Below are 16,724 nucleotides of genomic sequence, written 5' to 3'. Positions count from 1 at the left end.
TGTGTGCGCCTTGGTTATGTCAGGTCACCTAAATGAGACAGGGATAGGCTAATCTGAAAACTGGGAAACTCAAGATAGCATTACATATTGATGGGTGCTTAGATGTGGAGGGGAAGCTGAAGTTCAGCTCCCCCACATAAAACTTGGGAGTCGATATGACTGGAATGGCATCCCAACTCCTCGGAGTGAAGGCCTCTGTATGCTATTAGGAAGCTGCATGATTGCTTCTGCCTTGTTCTGTTCATGGACCATCGGGCTCTATTTCCATTTCCCGAAGAAGCGTCAATGGGCAGAAGACAGAGCTGTACTTGAGAATGAACGTGGCCTAGGTAAACATAACTCTGGATTAAAATCGAGACGCGGAATTTCCTCTAATGATCCTTCAGTACTTTCCCGTGCCGGACAGTTCTTTGCTTCTTAAAAGGCAATGGAACCGGTTAATCTAGCCCAGAAGCCTGGAAAGAGGTGGAGTTCACCGTCTGCGCTCTGGATAGTTTGTCTACCTGTACAGTATAGAGAAGCCAGAGTGGACAATAAATGCAGCATGTACTCCACACAAGTTGAAGAAAAGGCTTGGGGTTGGTCACTACCAACTTCAGGTTTTTTAAAAAAAGAACTCTATAAATGCCATTGGAATAACACTAATCTAATTTGCTAGGCTGCTGCAAAAATGAAAGGGAAGGGTTTTGAGGCACAGAGATGTGAGCTGCAATCCCACTCTGCAATGAGGGTTTCCTGGGTGGCCTTTGGCCTAGCTGCAACCTCTCTGTCAAGTTGATGTGAGGAGTCAAGTGGGAGGGTCCTGCAAATGCCACTCTGTGTTCCTTGGAAGGAGAACAGATCAGAAGTATTGTTGATTCATAACAATGTGTGCAACAAGGAAGTGAGAGCAGGAGGCCTCTGTACAAAGCAATTCTGCATGTGGAATGTGAAGGAAGATCCTGCTAGTCTTTGGAAACCCAACAGAAAGTTGTGAGGTTAAAGATGAGAGATTATGAATCCCAGATACAGGATGGAAGAGGTTGGTGTTTCAGTGTAAATTGTTTTTAATATTGTATTTTTATATTGTTGTAACCAGCGCCGACACTTTATGGTAGAAAGTGGATAAGAAAAAGATAGGTAAGTAGATAGGTCATCTAGAGCAGCAAAATGCTTAAAACTGGCTCAAGGGAAGAATCTTTTGTGGTCTTCATAGTTTTCTGGCCACCTCTGTTATTCCTGTTCTTTTTCCTAACCCTTTCACCACCACTATGATTTCCTAATCCATGCCTTCCCCTATTTCTTGTGTTCTTCTTCCCCAGTCTTTAACAACATATTCATAGCTGTTCAGTGTGTTTGTTAGGGTTTTATTCTTTTTTGGGGGGAGGGGTTAATTTAATACACCCAAATGTCTGTCTTTCTGCACCCAAATATTTCTTTTATTTCACAGCACAGAACAGATGTTCATTCACTTTCCCTGCCAATGCCTCCACTCTATGCTAAGTCCTCATTCTTAGCATTTGCCAAAGGAAAACACAGGAGATTTTAATACACTCATGCATTGCCATTACCTCCCGTCTGCAAATGTCAACGCATTCCTGTTCAGTCCTTCAATTGCCTGTTTATTTAAAGGAATGGTCCCACCTTTTCCCAGTGGAATAGTGACTCCCGCGAGGTTAGTGAGGAATTAGAAATAATTTAATTTCCGTCTCTTGACAGGTGCTTTGAGCAGAAAAGCCTCTTGTCAGGAAGCAAATCCATCTTGCTGTGGACTTACATCAAATTTCATTCACTAATTAGAAAGTCTTGCTCCCCCTCACCTCCTCAAGCCCATATAGCCCTGCCTGCCGCCTGCCCCTTCTCCTTGCTCACAGCAAACCCGGCACCATTATGAAAATAAATTGTTCCATTAGCCGCATTGTTGCTGCAGTTGGGTCCCTGATGCCGTGAGTTATTAGCTGGGGAGGGTGGGCATTTGATTAAGACAAATGATTTATTAAGGGAAAGGGCACTGATTAGATTTGACTGCCCCCCCCCCCCCCGCTCCACTGTGTAGGCTGTCAGCCAATTCCAATTGTGTTTCTCTCTCTCTCTGTCACACACACACACACACACACACACACTCCCCAAGGAGTCATCCACTCGAAGGTCACCAGGAGATGGCTGTTGTCGGCACCGCAAGCACATTCATTGCATATCATACATCGGAAGAAAGAACTACTTGTTGATTCAGCCAGGTAGGCTTCAAATCAGGAACTGTGGGCCTCTGAATGTATTTATTAAACACAGATTTTCTACTTCAGTAGGGATGGTGATTTTGGCCCACACAGGGTCAAAAGAACACCAGGCTACTGATTCCCTTGGTTTTGCTGCAACCAGAGGAAAATGCTATGCTTATCTCCAGCTCACAGGTGAGCAACTTGCAACCCTAGGGCTGCATGTAACTTTTAGACTAATTTCATGGACTGGCAAGAGGTTAACCAAAAAGGGGGGGGGCAGAGAGATAGGAGCAGCAAGCTAGTGGCAGAAAGAGAGAGTAAAGGGGGGCTTTGTCTCTAGCCCCACCTACTTTGGGATCCAGCCCTGCCCACTGCTAGTACGCAGCTCTGAGAACAAAAAAAATATTACTGTTGCACTGAGATCCTGCCTATAGTCCTCTCATAGGGATCTAGCTGGCCACTGGACTAGATGAACCATTGGCCTGATCCAGCAAGGATCTTCTTATGTTATTGAGGTTGCCTACCCAGTCCCCACCTTGCTCTAAATCAGGGGTAGTCAACCTTTTTATACCTTCTACCCACTAATGCTCCTTTCTTGATGGTAAAATTTCCTTACTGCTCGATGGAAGGAGGATTCAACTTGTGCCATAGAACCCTCTACCGCCCACATAGAATCCTGAAACACCCACTAGTGGGTGGTAGGGACCAGATTGACAACCCCTGTAGTAACAAGCTTACAACTAAGCAGTAGAAGTAAGATGTGATTATAGAGATAGAACTTTTCCCACAACGGACTGTCATACTAGCTGTGTCCCACCTGGGCTAGAGTAAAGGAGATTTGGGGTTAGAAGTACCGTAGTTTCCCCAAGAAATCATTACTTTCTGCCTCTTGAGCCAAACTCAAAAGAGCTGGTCTCTGAAGGTCTGCAAGGCCCATACTGTAGGCCCTTAGAAGATAAAATCTTTGTGTTGTTCCAAGGAGGAAATAGGGGGCTTATTTATTTGAGAGAGGTTTAATGTGGACAGTATCCTGTTTATAGGAGACTGTCCATGGTACTGAAAATTTAGGAATAAGAAAGGTCTCTGCTGTGACCAGACTTTGATAAGCAATAGATAAAGCAGAAAGTGGTAACTAGTTCTCAATTCCTAATTCAAAATAGAACTGTATTAGCAGCCTGAATAAGGTACTGAACTTCATATGTGCCTGTCCCCCAAAATAAGCTTTGGGTCGCCTCATATCATATCATCATTTCATTGATCAGAAGAATATCCCCTTCAGAACGCACAAGTAATGGCTCTGATCAAAAGTGCTATAACCAGCTAGGAAACAACTTTAGCCGTGTAATACATGGATGGGGGAACTTCTGCAGATGTTGGTCTGTAGGTGTTGTTGGACTCCAGCTCCCACCTGCCCCAGCCAGCATAGCCAAAGGTCCTAGACAATAGTATTGTAGTCCAGCAACATCTGGAAGGCTACAGGTGACACATTCCTATTGTGAGACATCAGAATTCAGAATCCAAAATACAGGGTTTCTTGGAAGGAGTGACATAGGAAGCCCGTTACGTTTAGCAACAAACTCCAAGCCAAGTATTGATCCTGGTTTGTTTTGGCTTTAAGCTACTTGAATTTAGTGCTTTCTCTTCTATTTTTCATTTAACCTAATTGAAAGCTCAGAATTGTGGATGGCTCTACCAAAATGCCATCTTTGCTCAGGGTTGGGGAACCTCTGGTTCTTCTGATGTTGCTGGACTCTCCTAATCTCTGACCATAAGCCATGCTGACTGGAGCTGATTGGATCAGAATCCTGCAGCATCCAGAGTGCCACAGGATCCTCACCAATGCACTATATTACACTGATCATGTTCATTAATCCTATACTGGAATAATTTCAAAATGAAGCTGAACCCAGTCGTGTTCCCTTCCTTTCTCAGCTCCTCTACTAAATCCAGTAGCACCCAATTTAGGATGGTGTGGGTGGATCCCTTGTACAGGGTGCCAAGGGGGCACAAATAATAATAATAATAATAATAATAATAATAATAATAATAATAATAATAAATATCTATATTTTAATATTGGTGAGGGGGCACATCAATTTTTGTCCTTGCTCAGGGTGCCATATTACCAAAGCTCACCCCTGTACCCAGCAAAGCATTGCTTGCTAGTAGCTCATACAGAAGTCTCGGTGTTCCTGCCCCCAGCTCTCTTTCCAAATCCTGGTAGACCCCACACAAACATCAATATCAATTAGACTGATTGAATCATTAGTGTGTGACAGGCAGCAATAGTGGCAGCAGATCCCTCTCCCAGCAACCTCAAATCCATTTCATGGAGCTCAGAGTGAGCCAGTCTGAGTGGATTCAAAGCTGGCAAAACCCTTTTCTCTCTTCTGCCCTCCCTCAAGCACTGCATATTGCCACACTGAAACAGCCACGTTCAGCCAGAATTTAGGAGAAGCTCTGTCCCTTGCCTATTCTTTCTCAGAGAATTGTGAGGAGATGATGATATCATCAGAATAGGTTATATCACCACAGGGAGCAGATTGCTTTGTCAGGCACTCTGGACAGAACAATGGAAAAGGAGGCTAAAAGGGACAGTCATTGACGTTCAAGTAATAGCTCTTATCTTTTTGGTCATAATGAAGAACCCTATGAGAGAAGCAGTAGTGGCTGGTGCCATTGGAAGTGGTAGGGCAGAAGGTAAAGAGCCCAGCAGTTGATGGATCCAGCACTAATGATTTGCAGAACCATCTAATTCTAGTTTTGTCCCCATTCTCTTTGCTGAGTTCTATAAGGGCAAGATTGGCATGAAGGAGGAGAGAGCTGGCAAGTAGTGCCATCCGGTGGCCTATAAGAAGGCAGGCCTGTGGGGGCTAGTTTCAGACAGTGGTCATTCTTCCTACTGGGCCTAACTGGTTGGCATTAACACAGGGACAAATTCAAATGATCCCCCCAGAAAACCCCACCCCAAATGAAGTTTAATGCATGATGACCATTAAGAACCAAATCAACAGACTATAAAGATTTTTTTAAATGTATAATAAAGAAACCATCTCAATCCAGTATGCAGGTCAAACTTCTGCAAGGCCACTTTATGTGTTTTAATTAGCTAATGAGGGCTGTAGCTTTAGACATGCCAGATGTCTAAAGCTTTAGACATGCCAGATCAAAAGACAAAAATGGAAAGACAACAAAGGAGGGTAGGGTTGTGCATAAGCTGAATCATAGAGAAAATATTTCCAATAGATATGGGAAGGACTTGTTGAGACAGTGTTCGTGCACACATATACACAATATTGACTTCAGAAGTCTTCACAAGCATTTTGGCATCTCTGAAAGATTGCACATACACTCAAGTTTTTGGGAACCCTCATCCTCTTAATCAGGCAATCAGTGAACTGAGATAAGTCACAGACAAAAGGTGGAGCTATCCAGCACCTATTGGGGGCCGTGTCATATTACTGGTTGGACGATAAGCAACATTCAGGGATGATGGGAATTGTGGTTTAGCAACTTCTGGAGGGCCACAGGTTCATCAACCATGGTCTAAAGAGTAGTGATGGGGCCACTCTCTGAAATGTCTAAAACTACCTAACTGCATCATGAAGGATCCAGAATAGAGTGGTTTCAATAGTCATAGCTTGGTTGTAGAAAGTCTGTCCCTGAAGAGACCCATCAAAGGTCAATGCTGTGTAACTTCTCAGGATCAGTGCAGACCCTTTTGATCAAGTATAGGCCAAATGTCTGTCCCACTGAATGAATATTTAATTGTTAGTACATGTTAGATGTGGACCTTTCCAGCTCATGTCCGAGATTTGCTGTTCTGTGGCCCTACTTGGAGGTGCACAAGTTCCTTGATTCAATACTGTCTTTGACCTGTGCTGGGAGGGAAGCAGGTTCACTGACTGGCATCAGCTTTTCAATATCTCAGACAGGGATATTCCCATCCCAACCTGAAGATGCCTGGGATTGCACCTGGGACCCTTTTCGGGCAGAGCAGATGCTCTAACCACTGAGCTACGACCCTTCCCCTAAATGAAAGATAAATGGGAATATGTGTAAACACTGCACAAGGAAATCAGGATGAATGTTCATTGTCATATAACTGCCTGTCAATGAATTCAAATGAATGTTCAACAAATACCATAGAGTCTAACCTCTGCACAAGCTTGTGCAAGTAAATTGAGATGAGTGCTGAATAAACAAGTCTTATCTGGAGGAGCCCCCATTAGTTTGTGTTCCTGCTGCTACTGCTGCTGGGCCTGAGTTCCCAGCGCTGCCCCTCTCCACATCAACATCTCTCTCGAAAATAAGGAAAAAAGGAAATGGTTCTCTTGTTTCCTCTTGACTTTGCATGACTAACTCAGCATGCAGTGATGACTTTGGGGGTTACAATGAAGGGTCAAGTCATACTTGATCAAACAGCAGGGCTGACATGACAGCAGGACAGAAGGGAAGACACCTCCTTGTTAACAACCCAGAGCTAATGAACCTTTTCCTCATTGCCTAAATGGGCATAAATAAATATACATACTCTGCGGGGGGGGGGGGGCAGGGGGAACACTGGTTTTGAAAAAAAGGAGTCCCAAAAGAGCATCATGCCCCAATGAAGGGAGTGGTGACTATCCCAGATGGGACCAGAAGGTCCTGCCCCCACAGCTGCCCATTCTTACCCATGCCATTGACATGGAAATGAGGACAAATTGATGGGAGACATTTCCATTGTAATGGATCTGTGGCAGGCAGGCCCACCCAGCCAGGCATCCATTGCCAGAATTATCCATCCTCCTCCTGCTGCCTGGAGGAAATGCTTGCAATGGATCACAGCACCAGGCCCTGGCTAATAAGATTAAACGGGCCATAAATAGCCCTTAATAGAGTGGAACAGCTCCCACATTCCCCTCCTTGTCCTGAGGCTTGCTTTACCTTTTTCAGAAAAAAACTTATGAAAGTGGCAGGATATCTGAACATAGCCTATAGTTCAGATATTATTAATTAATTAACCTGTCCTTCACCATAAGACCCCAGGGTGGATTACAGCAAAAAAATATAATACAACAAAACAAATAAAATAATCCCATGTTTTCAGTCTGACTGGATTTCTCCTGCAACTTGAGATTTGTTGTTCAGTGAATATCTATTTAATAAGCATGTGAGTTCACAAATTTTAAACATTAAAAACAGGGTTGCTCATAATAAGTCCTCAGAGGAAAATATCCACAGTGCCAATGCCACATACATTTGAATTTACATTCAATTGTGAGGAGCAATGCAGTTGCAGAAAGATATGAGTAAGTGATGTGTAGTAAGGGCTGGAGGTCATGAATAGAGGTCACAAAGAACAGACAGGTAGACATGCATGGCAGAGATTCTATCCTCATGGCAGAGATATTTTTTACAGGCAGTGTAATCATAACTTGCATGAAGACAGTATACAATACAAGTATGTGCATCAAGCATCCAGCCAGATAAAAGGGTATTTCAATTATACATTAGTGTTCAGCAGATATAGAACTCTAAACATGCAGCCAGTGCCTTTGAATAAAGATCATTTGCTAGATAATCCATTTTCACTTTGTAGAGGGCCTGTCATTGCGGCAAACCTGTGCTTTAGATTCTCCCATTTCAATCTCAAATGATATTCTATAGAACCAGCTTCTTTCAGAATTCCTCCAAGCTCCTCTACATATGACGCATCCATTGCTGCTCTCTCACTTTATTTACAAAAAATAAAAATATGTAGTTAATATAAAGCTACAAATTAACTTTAATTTTTACTGATGTCTGCTGGTACCTACTCATTCTGCAAACATTTCTGCAATAATAATGTAAACATGCAACATATATACCGGTATGTGTCTCATTTTTTAGGTATCATTTTGTATTTGAAATATTCCTAACTCACAGAATAAATACTTGTAGACCCTATATAAAAGACAGATACTTGTAATGTCAATATGTAGGGAGATCAGAACAAAATAATTATTTTAATTTCAAAGTAATTCTATTATGAAGCGTCACTAACAGAGGATAGGTCTACGCATAAAGCGAAGAGCAAGTGTCAAACACTGAAGTTGTTCCAGATAAGGAATAATAGTTTGTTGGTTTAATGTTTTAATTAATAAAAATTTCACAAATACCACTTTGAAATTATCAACAATTTAGCTGAATATTTGTTACACTAGCTGGATAAATACTATAAAAAATAAATTAATAAAACAGTATACTTGCCTTAAAATATGAACATATTTTGATAATAGAATATTTATTTCTTTGCTTGTATCTGTTAATATAAATATTTGTTTTAGTAAAAAGTAGATGTAAAGGTTAATTAAGTGATATTTATTATGAGTTGATATAATTTTATATATGTCACCATTCAAAACTTTTTCTAGGGCTTCAGTTTTGAGAACTGCCTGGGAGCTTTCAGAAAGAGACAAATCCATTTTCTCAAAAGAAGACATTTGTGGATTTTCTGAAGAGTCATTCTGTCAACAGAAAGCAAACAATGGAAAGCTGGAATAATCTTTCACCCTTGCAGAACTGTGCACATACTTTTTTTCACACCACACTTATCACATAATATGTGACTGTATGTGTCATAGGCATTTTTGGAAAAGAAAAAGAACCAGAACAGAAACTGCACTCATTTTACATTTAAAAAATAAAAATAGCTATTTAAAACTGCTCACCTTTTCTTCCTTTTTACGTTTTTTTCTATTTTCATCAGACTTTACTGGGTTACTTGTCATTGTTACCTGATAAAAAATGTAATGTCATATTTGATAAACAATATTTTTTTCCTGTGAAGGTATTGCAAGATGTAACTGAAAAATAATATCACAGTGCTGTCCTTACTCTAAGAAAACTAGACAGAAACTTTAAAAAACAGGGACAAAATAACTTGCATAGCGACCAGTCCCAAGGTCTGTATTCAGGCAACAATTTTTATTTTACATGAATTAACAGTTGTACAATTGTTTCCTAGAACCTATCACCTATCACTCATTGGAAACATTACAGTTTGAAACATGGAATAGATCAAAAGCAAGGAAAAGCAAGAACTGCTGTTTAGGAAAAGAACGAAATGGTATTTATTTGGAAATGAGGTTGGGCAGCTCTACTTAAACATATTGGCCCATCAATACTGAGAGGTTGAGCAGATCTAATCGGTTTATTTCATTGTGATTACCACCGTATGTTTCATATTTTCATTTGAATGTGCAGTCAAAGGAGTACAGGAGAGCTTTCCAAACTGTGTTGCGACACGTGTGTCGATTGCAGCGTGTAATTTTGTCATGCGAAAGCTCCCCGTGCTCCTCCCAGGGAAGGAAAAGGGTTACTTTAAGCTCTGGTTTGCTAGTGAAACTAATCATGAGGGGAAAATGAATCCCTCATCGACATGGACAAACGCGCGCTCTTCTCCTTATTAAATGTAAACATTCTCCAATGGACACCCTTTAACTTTTATCATCTTCATATGCGTGCGTGTGTTTCCACACGCTCCCTCCGCCCCTCGTGTGAATGCACCCCATGGGGAGTTTTCCCGCATTTTCGCCCCCTCATCACCTCACACCCCCCTTAAATGTGGTGGTGGACAAAGAGGGAAGAAGACCTCTCTGCGGATCCCCGCTTCCGAGCATGCGCATTCCCTGCAGCGCGGGGAATGGGCGGAGGGAGGGGGCACGCGCCGCAGGGCTCAGCTACCCCTCCTTCATCAAATTTTTTCTGGTGACCGTTAACGATCGGCTCGTGCTCAGGGAGTTTTGGCGGGAAGCGCGTGTCGTGTTTGCTCTCCTCAGCTCAGGAGAGAGAAGTCGAAGCGGAATAACGGTACAAATTGTCTTTAAGAGAGTTTATTTTGTAGGCAGCAAGCACGTTTGAGGCAGGCTTCCTGTATAGGAACTATGAAAAAAGTTGTGAGCCCCTCCCTCAGAGCCAACTCAGGTCTCCTTTTATCCTGGAAGTTTATATATAATTACCTTGTTCACAAAAGCTTATTTAAAGTCTTACTCATACTCAAAGTCAGCCCGTCGAAGTGAATGGAGATGACTAACTTTTCCAATTCTGTGAAGAATTTAGTGGGATGCAACCCAAAAACAGGTAGCCACGTTGACTCATTTGAGAAAGGAGAAGGCACAACAATAAAGTAATACTGAGGACCAACTTTTATCAGGACAGCTTATCCTTCAGCGACTTTTGAAGGTGTATTTATCCAATATGAAACTCCCAGTTTGTTTGGCTGTCATTTAAAAAGCACAGAAGCAACATGCTATCCGTTCATTTTGTTGCACCACATCAAACACTTATTTTCTCATAATTGCCACATACACAAAATTGCACACTGCTCCATATTCTTAATTGAGGATCACTCCTTGCAGATTCTGTTTTCAGAATTACAAGAAGAACAAATTGGAATCAACTCATTCAAAGCAGGCTACTATAGTTATTTTTGTTTACCACATTTATATCCTAGCTTTGCTCTCCTCCACAGATAATCTCTCTCTCCCCAGTTTATCTTCACAATAACCCTGTGAGGTGGGCTAAACTGAGATACAGTGACTGGCCCAAAATCACTCAGTGAGTATCATGACTGAGTTCAAATTTGAACCCTTGGCCTCCCAGGTCCTAGTCTAACAAACTGCTACACCCTGCAACAACCCATTTGTGCTTACAAATTTATTGTCAGAGCTGTAACAAGAACATGTGTTAATGGTGTAGAATTCACCATGTTTATGTATGCTTATTGTGTGGGGAATCTTATCTGTGTTACTAGATTTTGCAAGCTGGGAATTAATGTGCCTGTTATTCCAGATTAATCCACACACAGATTGAAAGTGTGTATCTTTCCAGAAACAAATGAAAATTGCAGAAGACAGAAGTACTGTATAAGAGACCAGTACAGAAGTATTTCTTAGTTTTAAATGTTGCATAATAATTACTTTTTCCTACCAGCAGGTGGCTTCTTCACTGAAACTTCTGTGTACTGACACCTCAATTGTTGAGGGATACCCTTGAGGCGACTGCAGCTCCATTTCCGGAAAATGAGTTAAGACAGATGCAAGACAGTTTGCAGAAACCTGTGAGTGGAGAAATAAATCATGCATTAAACAATCGGAAAAGGTTTCTGACACAGAGCTAGGACTGCCAGCTTCTGAAGTGAAACATTTGGAGTCAATGCTCAATCCCAGGCATTTCTTTCCACAACCTCTTTCAATGTCAGAATGCAGCTCATGGGCAAGTAAAAAGCGTTATTGAGCAGGGTCAGAGTGCACAGACTTTCCTGATCAAGGAATGTGACTACCAAGCAAGCATCAGCTCCATCACCACCCTTGAGAAATAAGTTACTCGTGAAAAAATGAGACACGGCTACTGAGTGAGTATTTTAAGGAATTTGGTTCTCAAGTTTAGGAATAATGAGAAAAGATTAAGGATGGAGGCATATGCTACAATCCTAACTCATGTTTATGTAGCTCTTCCATCTTGTGCAGTCATTAGATTATTAAATGTTTAAATTTATTTCCCCTCTTTCATGAAAGTTCAGTAAAATAGGAAGGAACATAAGGCACTGCATTACATGAGTCGTCAGACCATTAAGCTATCTAGCTCAGGACTGTCTGTGGGTGGTGGACTTCATGCTAGCAGGATCACCTTTGTTTTTGGAGACACACCAACTACCGGTACATTTAGAATTATAGAATTTGGAGGCCAGGGATTTTATATGAGTGGCAGAAATGAACTGACATGACAGTCGTTCTATACACAAACCCACGTCTGGTTACCTCCTCCACTTTCAGTTTTCTTCTTTTCAGTAGTAATATTTTTTGTTGTTGTCGTTTTGGTTTTTTTTTGGGGGGGGGTCATTTTGTTGTTACTGTTATTCAACAATTGGAAGTCAGAAATCTTTCCCTATCTATGATCTCTTCTGCCCATCCTGGTCTACTGCAATGCCTAACAGCAGCTCTCCAATGTTTCACTGGAGATACAATAATCTTTCCCAACCCTGCCTGGAAATGCCAGTGAGTGATATAGTATATCCCCAAGTGCCATTCTGCTCCAATACCATCAGGCTCCTGTGAATTCCTTCCCAGGTGCATTGTGTCAGTATTGGTCAGTGAGTGGTAAAGAATGAGCTTTTGGATCCAGGTACCAGAATTGTATCATAAGGCACTTGAAGAACAACCCTGACCTAAATGTTACATTCCATTTTATATGTTGGATCAGGATTTTCTGGCAACAAACTACTACTGCTTCATTACAGAATATGTAAGCAAAATCATTCTAGGTTGGGACATTCTTGTATTCTCTGATTCTCTGGACCAAGTATTTCATATTAGTTTCAAAACATTTTACTTCTGGGCAGATGGGACATGCTTCTGATGTGAGTTTACTGGTGTCTGCTGTGGCCAGCCATGTGAAGAGAGAACACATCTCTTCTTCAAACTCAGTAGCATTCTGCACACCTGAGGGCAATGTTGGCTTGAAGGGACAAATACAATTTCCATGGAAGAATCTTCTGACATGCAGCACCCCCTGCTGACCCTTTGGGGAATGTTCAAGAGTAAGGAAATTAATTAAAGTGCTACCACTAAAAATGCAGAAGGTTGGAGGGGACACAATTCTTTCAGTCCCGTATATGGAATGTAGGGAAATTGCTCATTTACATATCCAGCCAGCACAATCATGGCATTCTTTTCACCTCCTCTAAAGACACTGAATATTTTCCTTCAGTGCTTTTCTATCAGAGTGTTCCCTTTCTGTCACTATTGCACAACCTTCACAGTTCTGCTTCCTGCTGTAACCTTTGTTTAATCATTTGTTCAATGTTTCTTCAAGACCTTTAGTGAGATATATTTGCAGTTTTAAAGCATTTGGATTTATACCCCATTCTGTCAACAATGATCCTGGGCAGTCGGCACTAGTCATGGTCTTGGGAAGCTGGCAATGAGTGTAGTGTACAGGTTAAGAAAATGAACCAAAATTTGGGAAAGTTGAAGTTCAAATCTTTATTCCGCCAGAGGCAAGCCATTATCTCTAATCCCCTGCCCCCATATGTAGCATGGAGGGGGGAATAATATATACATAATTTATAGTACTGTTTTCATTATTACTAAGGTAGTAATAAATACTGAACATTGTTAGGATTATAGGAAGCTATCTTATACCAAATCAGACCATTGGTCCATCTAGCTCAGTATTGTCTATATTGGCTGGGAGTCGGTCTCCAGAGTTTTAGACAGCAATCTTTTTCTAAGTCCTACCAGGAGTTGCTGGAGATTGAAGTCTCAGGTGATAAATTTATTAGTCTTTAAGAAACCAGGAGACTTTTAGTTGTTCTTACTGAATGTGTTAAATGTTTGATTAAACAACCACTGTTTAATAAGGACACAAAAATGTATCCTACGAGTGATTTAATCTCTAGTTTAAGCATTTCCTCTCATAATCACTAGGTGGCGCGCTTGTGCTTCCAACAGTTAATTACCTGGTTGTGGCAGTCCCCATACAACAGTCACTGAGAAAAGCAAAACTGCCTTGGACACATGTGCATTAGTTAGTGGTGAACCTCAGGCAGGGCCATCTTGCACATGAGACAAGGTAAGGAAGTTGTCTCAGGCTGCAGATTTGGTCTCCGAGGAGTGTACCTCATCTTTGCCACCTCCCCCCAGGCCCACCTATTGCCTCTTCATCCAGGCTCTCATGCAGCTGCCCTCTGCCTGCTCCAGGGAGCGCTGCAGAGGAGGAGGAGGCGGGGGGGTGCAGTGGAAGGGGAAGCAGCAGCAGGTGTGGGGAGGCATTTTCTGTTTTGCCTGAAGTGAGAAACACCCTAGGCTGACCCTGGCCTTGGGACAAGTTTTGTCTGAAAGACTGCTGTCAGTACAAACATGTTTGACCACTTAGGTCAATAGTGGGGAAGCTCAGACCCAGTGCTTCAATTTGACTCTAGGCCAGGGGTCAGCAAACTTTTTCAGCAGGGGGCTGGTCCACTGTCCCTCAGACCTTGTGGGGGGCCGGACTATTTTTGAGGGCGGAATGAACAAATTCCTATGCCCCACAAATAACCCAGAGATGCATTTTAAATAAAAGGGCACATTCTACTCATGTAAAAGCGCGCTGATTCCCAGACCATCCGCAGGCTGGATTGAGAAGGCAATTGGGTCGGATCCGGCCCCCAGGCCTTAGTTTGCCTACCCATGCTCTAGGCTCTATCTGGCCCACAGACATTTATATTAATTGTTTTGTCCATTTTTGCTTCTGATCATGCCTAGATTGTCTGTCCATTGGCATGTGCACCCTCCCAAAAGATTGCCCAGAATAAAATACAGTTTTCCATCTGAAAATGTTCTTTGCTCCCGATTCAGTAAAGGTTCTTTACTCTTAATGGGGGCATCATGCTCTACAGATCACTGGAGTGGGCGTTTTCCATGTTTGCCATCAGTTGTTTTACATTTGTCCAGTCATTTCCTGACCTCCAAGATCAACTTTTTCACTTCTGTATTTATGCCACTACATTTTACTATGTTTTTATGATGTGTTTAACACTTTTGTACCTTGTTATGTTTTATTATGTATTGTGAACCCTTAGGTTTTTAATACTAAAAGGTCTAGAAATTTTCTAAATGAATAAATAATATTCTAATCATGCTATACTTAGGTTGACTCAATTGCTGGATTGGAGACTGTCTATTGCTGTATATATGAGTCAGTTAACGTGGTTGGATTTATTGTGGCATAAGCTTTTTCGGGGACAGAGCCCACCTCAGGATGCTCTCCTAGTTTGTAGGTATCAAACTATGAGGACATAGAGAAAAGTTTTGTTTCCTGTCTCCCAAATGAGAAAAAACTGCCAAGCAATGTATGGTATATCAATGGTGTGTAGTGTACTAATGAAGATCAAATCTGACCATATTAGGTGTGATATACTCCATATAGGTGGCCCCTGATGATAAATTGGCATAGCAAGTTGAATAGTGTAAATTAAATGGTCCTAAAGAGGGACAATTGCTTTCTCAGGTAGGCAAGCTGCTGCCAGACTTGGTGTGAAATTTGCTGGCAAGTTATAATTCAGCAGCAGTAGGCTGGAGTCTCTCTTTGAAGGAGAACAAATAATGGTTGAAGAATGATACATAATGTCTCCTAATTTACATCACAATAATATTGTGATCCTCTACACACCTTCTCAAATAAGATAAAGATTGCAGTCTAAAATAGTTTAAAATCATAGATTCATATTTTAAAGACTATCCAAAAGCCACAGCAGAGCAAGACCTTTATTAGTAGCAACTGAAATGTCATAAAGTATGGTTTGTGTGGTTTTATGTACTATTGTAAACCAATTTGATACTTTCCTATGAAATAGCAGTAGTATATAAATATTTTTTTATAAGTAAATAAAATAAAAGTATGTAATCTTCTCCAGTGCTTTTCTTCAGGCTGGATGTCAAGCAAACCTACAAAAAGGTTAGGAAAGAGGTAGCTGGGCATGATGGAGAAGGCCCAAAGACTGCAGCCTGTAAACATCTTAAGATGGAGTACAGGACATGTCATGCAGACTTAATTTGCTTAGCTCACACCAATTTGCTTCAATGGCAACTGGGACCAAAAAAACCCCCACAATAGTGAATAACAAATAATGCGTTATTATCATCAGGATAAACACTATTTTTAAATGTCTTGACCTTTAAGGTGCTTCAAGCTTGTGTTTCTGCTGTAATAATAGATATGAAAACTCAGTCTAGAATCTTGCTGAATACTTTTATTTACTGTAGCACTTAACTGAAGTTAGTTCAGGATGCTGCAGGGATTGTCCATCTTAGATGCTTGTTGGTTCAGTGAGAAAATTTTAGACACTATATTCAGTGCTCTTACAGCTACTTCCCTTTATATGGTGATACGTGTATCTTCACGTTCTTCAAAATATGGGTAAATGTGCTGCATTTGGGGCCTGTCTGGCTGATTCTGAGGCCCTCGACTTCTTTCCCAAGAACATGTCTGATGGCAACAGTGCTTTTAAGCTCCTCCCCTCATAACCAAGCCATGGAAACCCTCTTTCATGCCTACATGAAACAGACTCCATTGGGGTCTGTTCAATCTTGATTAGCTCTGCTCCAGAAATGGCTGAATTTCACAGTCTATTTAGAATTTTTGTGTTTGCAAGTGCACATGCACAAAGTACTGCACCAGTTCCATTTGAAGTGTGGGGCAGAGATCCCAAGCATCCTAGAAGCAATGGTTGGGGTACAGCTGCTAGCATCCTAGTTATTTTAAGAGAGGTGTCACCAGTGTGGCATGAGTGCCCACATAGGCTTCTCTGGTTCCCACGGGTTCCCCTCCCTCTATTGAAATTAGGCTTGAAAGAAGCATTCTAGTGTCGCCTGTAGGGTGTTGCAGGGTGTGCTGGCTTGCAGAGGTGGTGACAGTTTCTCTGGTTTGCAAACATACTCACAAAAAGGTTGGCAACCTCTGTGTTAAGAAATAACATACTTTTCCTTCAGATCACTTGAAATCTCCTGATCAATTCCATAATGT

At 41.5% G+C, this 16,724-nt stretch overlaps 1 protein-coding gene and 1 long non-coding RNA gene across 3 annotated transcripts; one reads left to right on the top strand and one right to left on the bottom strand.

The window, feature by feature from the left end:
* Positions 1 to 7,316: 7,316 nt before the first annotated feature.
* On the bottom strand, positions 7,317 to 9,910 carry TEX12 (testis expressed 12). The gene is made up of 5 exons (XM_083444958.1): positions 9,768 to 9,910; positions 8,891 to 8,956; positions 8,575 to 8,686; positions 8,426 to 8,481; positions 7,317 to 7,908 (listed from the first exon to the last, which is right to left on the bottom strand). Exons 2-5 carry the CDS (start codon positions 8,948 to 8,950, stop codon positions 7,747 to 7,749), a joined length of 390 nt encoding a protein of 129 aa, XP_083301084.1. The 5' UTR covers positions 8,951 to 8,956; positions 9,768 to 9,910; the 3' UTR covers positions 7,317 to 7,746.
* Positions 9,911 to 9,933: 23 nt separating this feature from the next.
* LOC310679551 lies at positions 9,934 to 15,610 on the top strand. 2 transcript variants are annotated; one of them, XR_014512327.1, is made up of 2 exons: positions 9,934 to 10,031; positions 11,154 to 15,610. It is a non-coding gene; the product is annotated as an uncharacterized lncRNA (long non-coding RNA). The 2 variants fall into 2 exon arrangements; XR_014512328.1 differs by having other exon boundaries at positions 9,935 to 10,031; positions 11,157 to 15,610.
* Positions 15,611 to 16,724: the final 1,114 nt, after the last annotated feature.

This window comes from Podarcis tiliguerta (genome assembly GCF_965153285.1).
Source record: "Podarcis tiliguerta genome assembly, chromosome: 1".
Lineage (NCBI taxonomy): Eukaryota > Metazoa > Chordata > Lepidosauria > Squamata > Lacertidae > Podarcis > Podarcis tiliguerta.
Note: the sequence above shows the minus strand (reverse complement) of the source record. Positions and strands in the feature narration are given on the sequence as shown.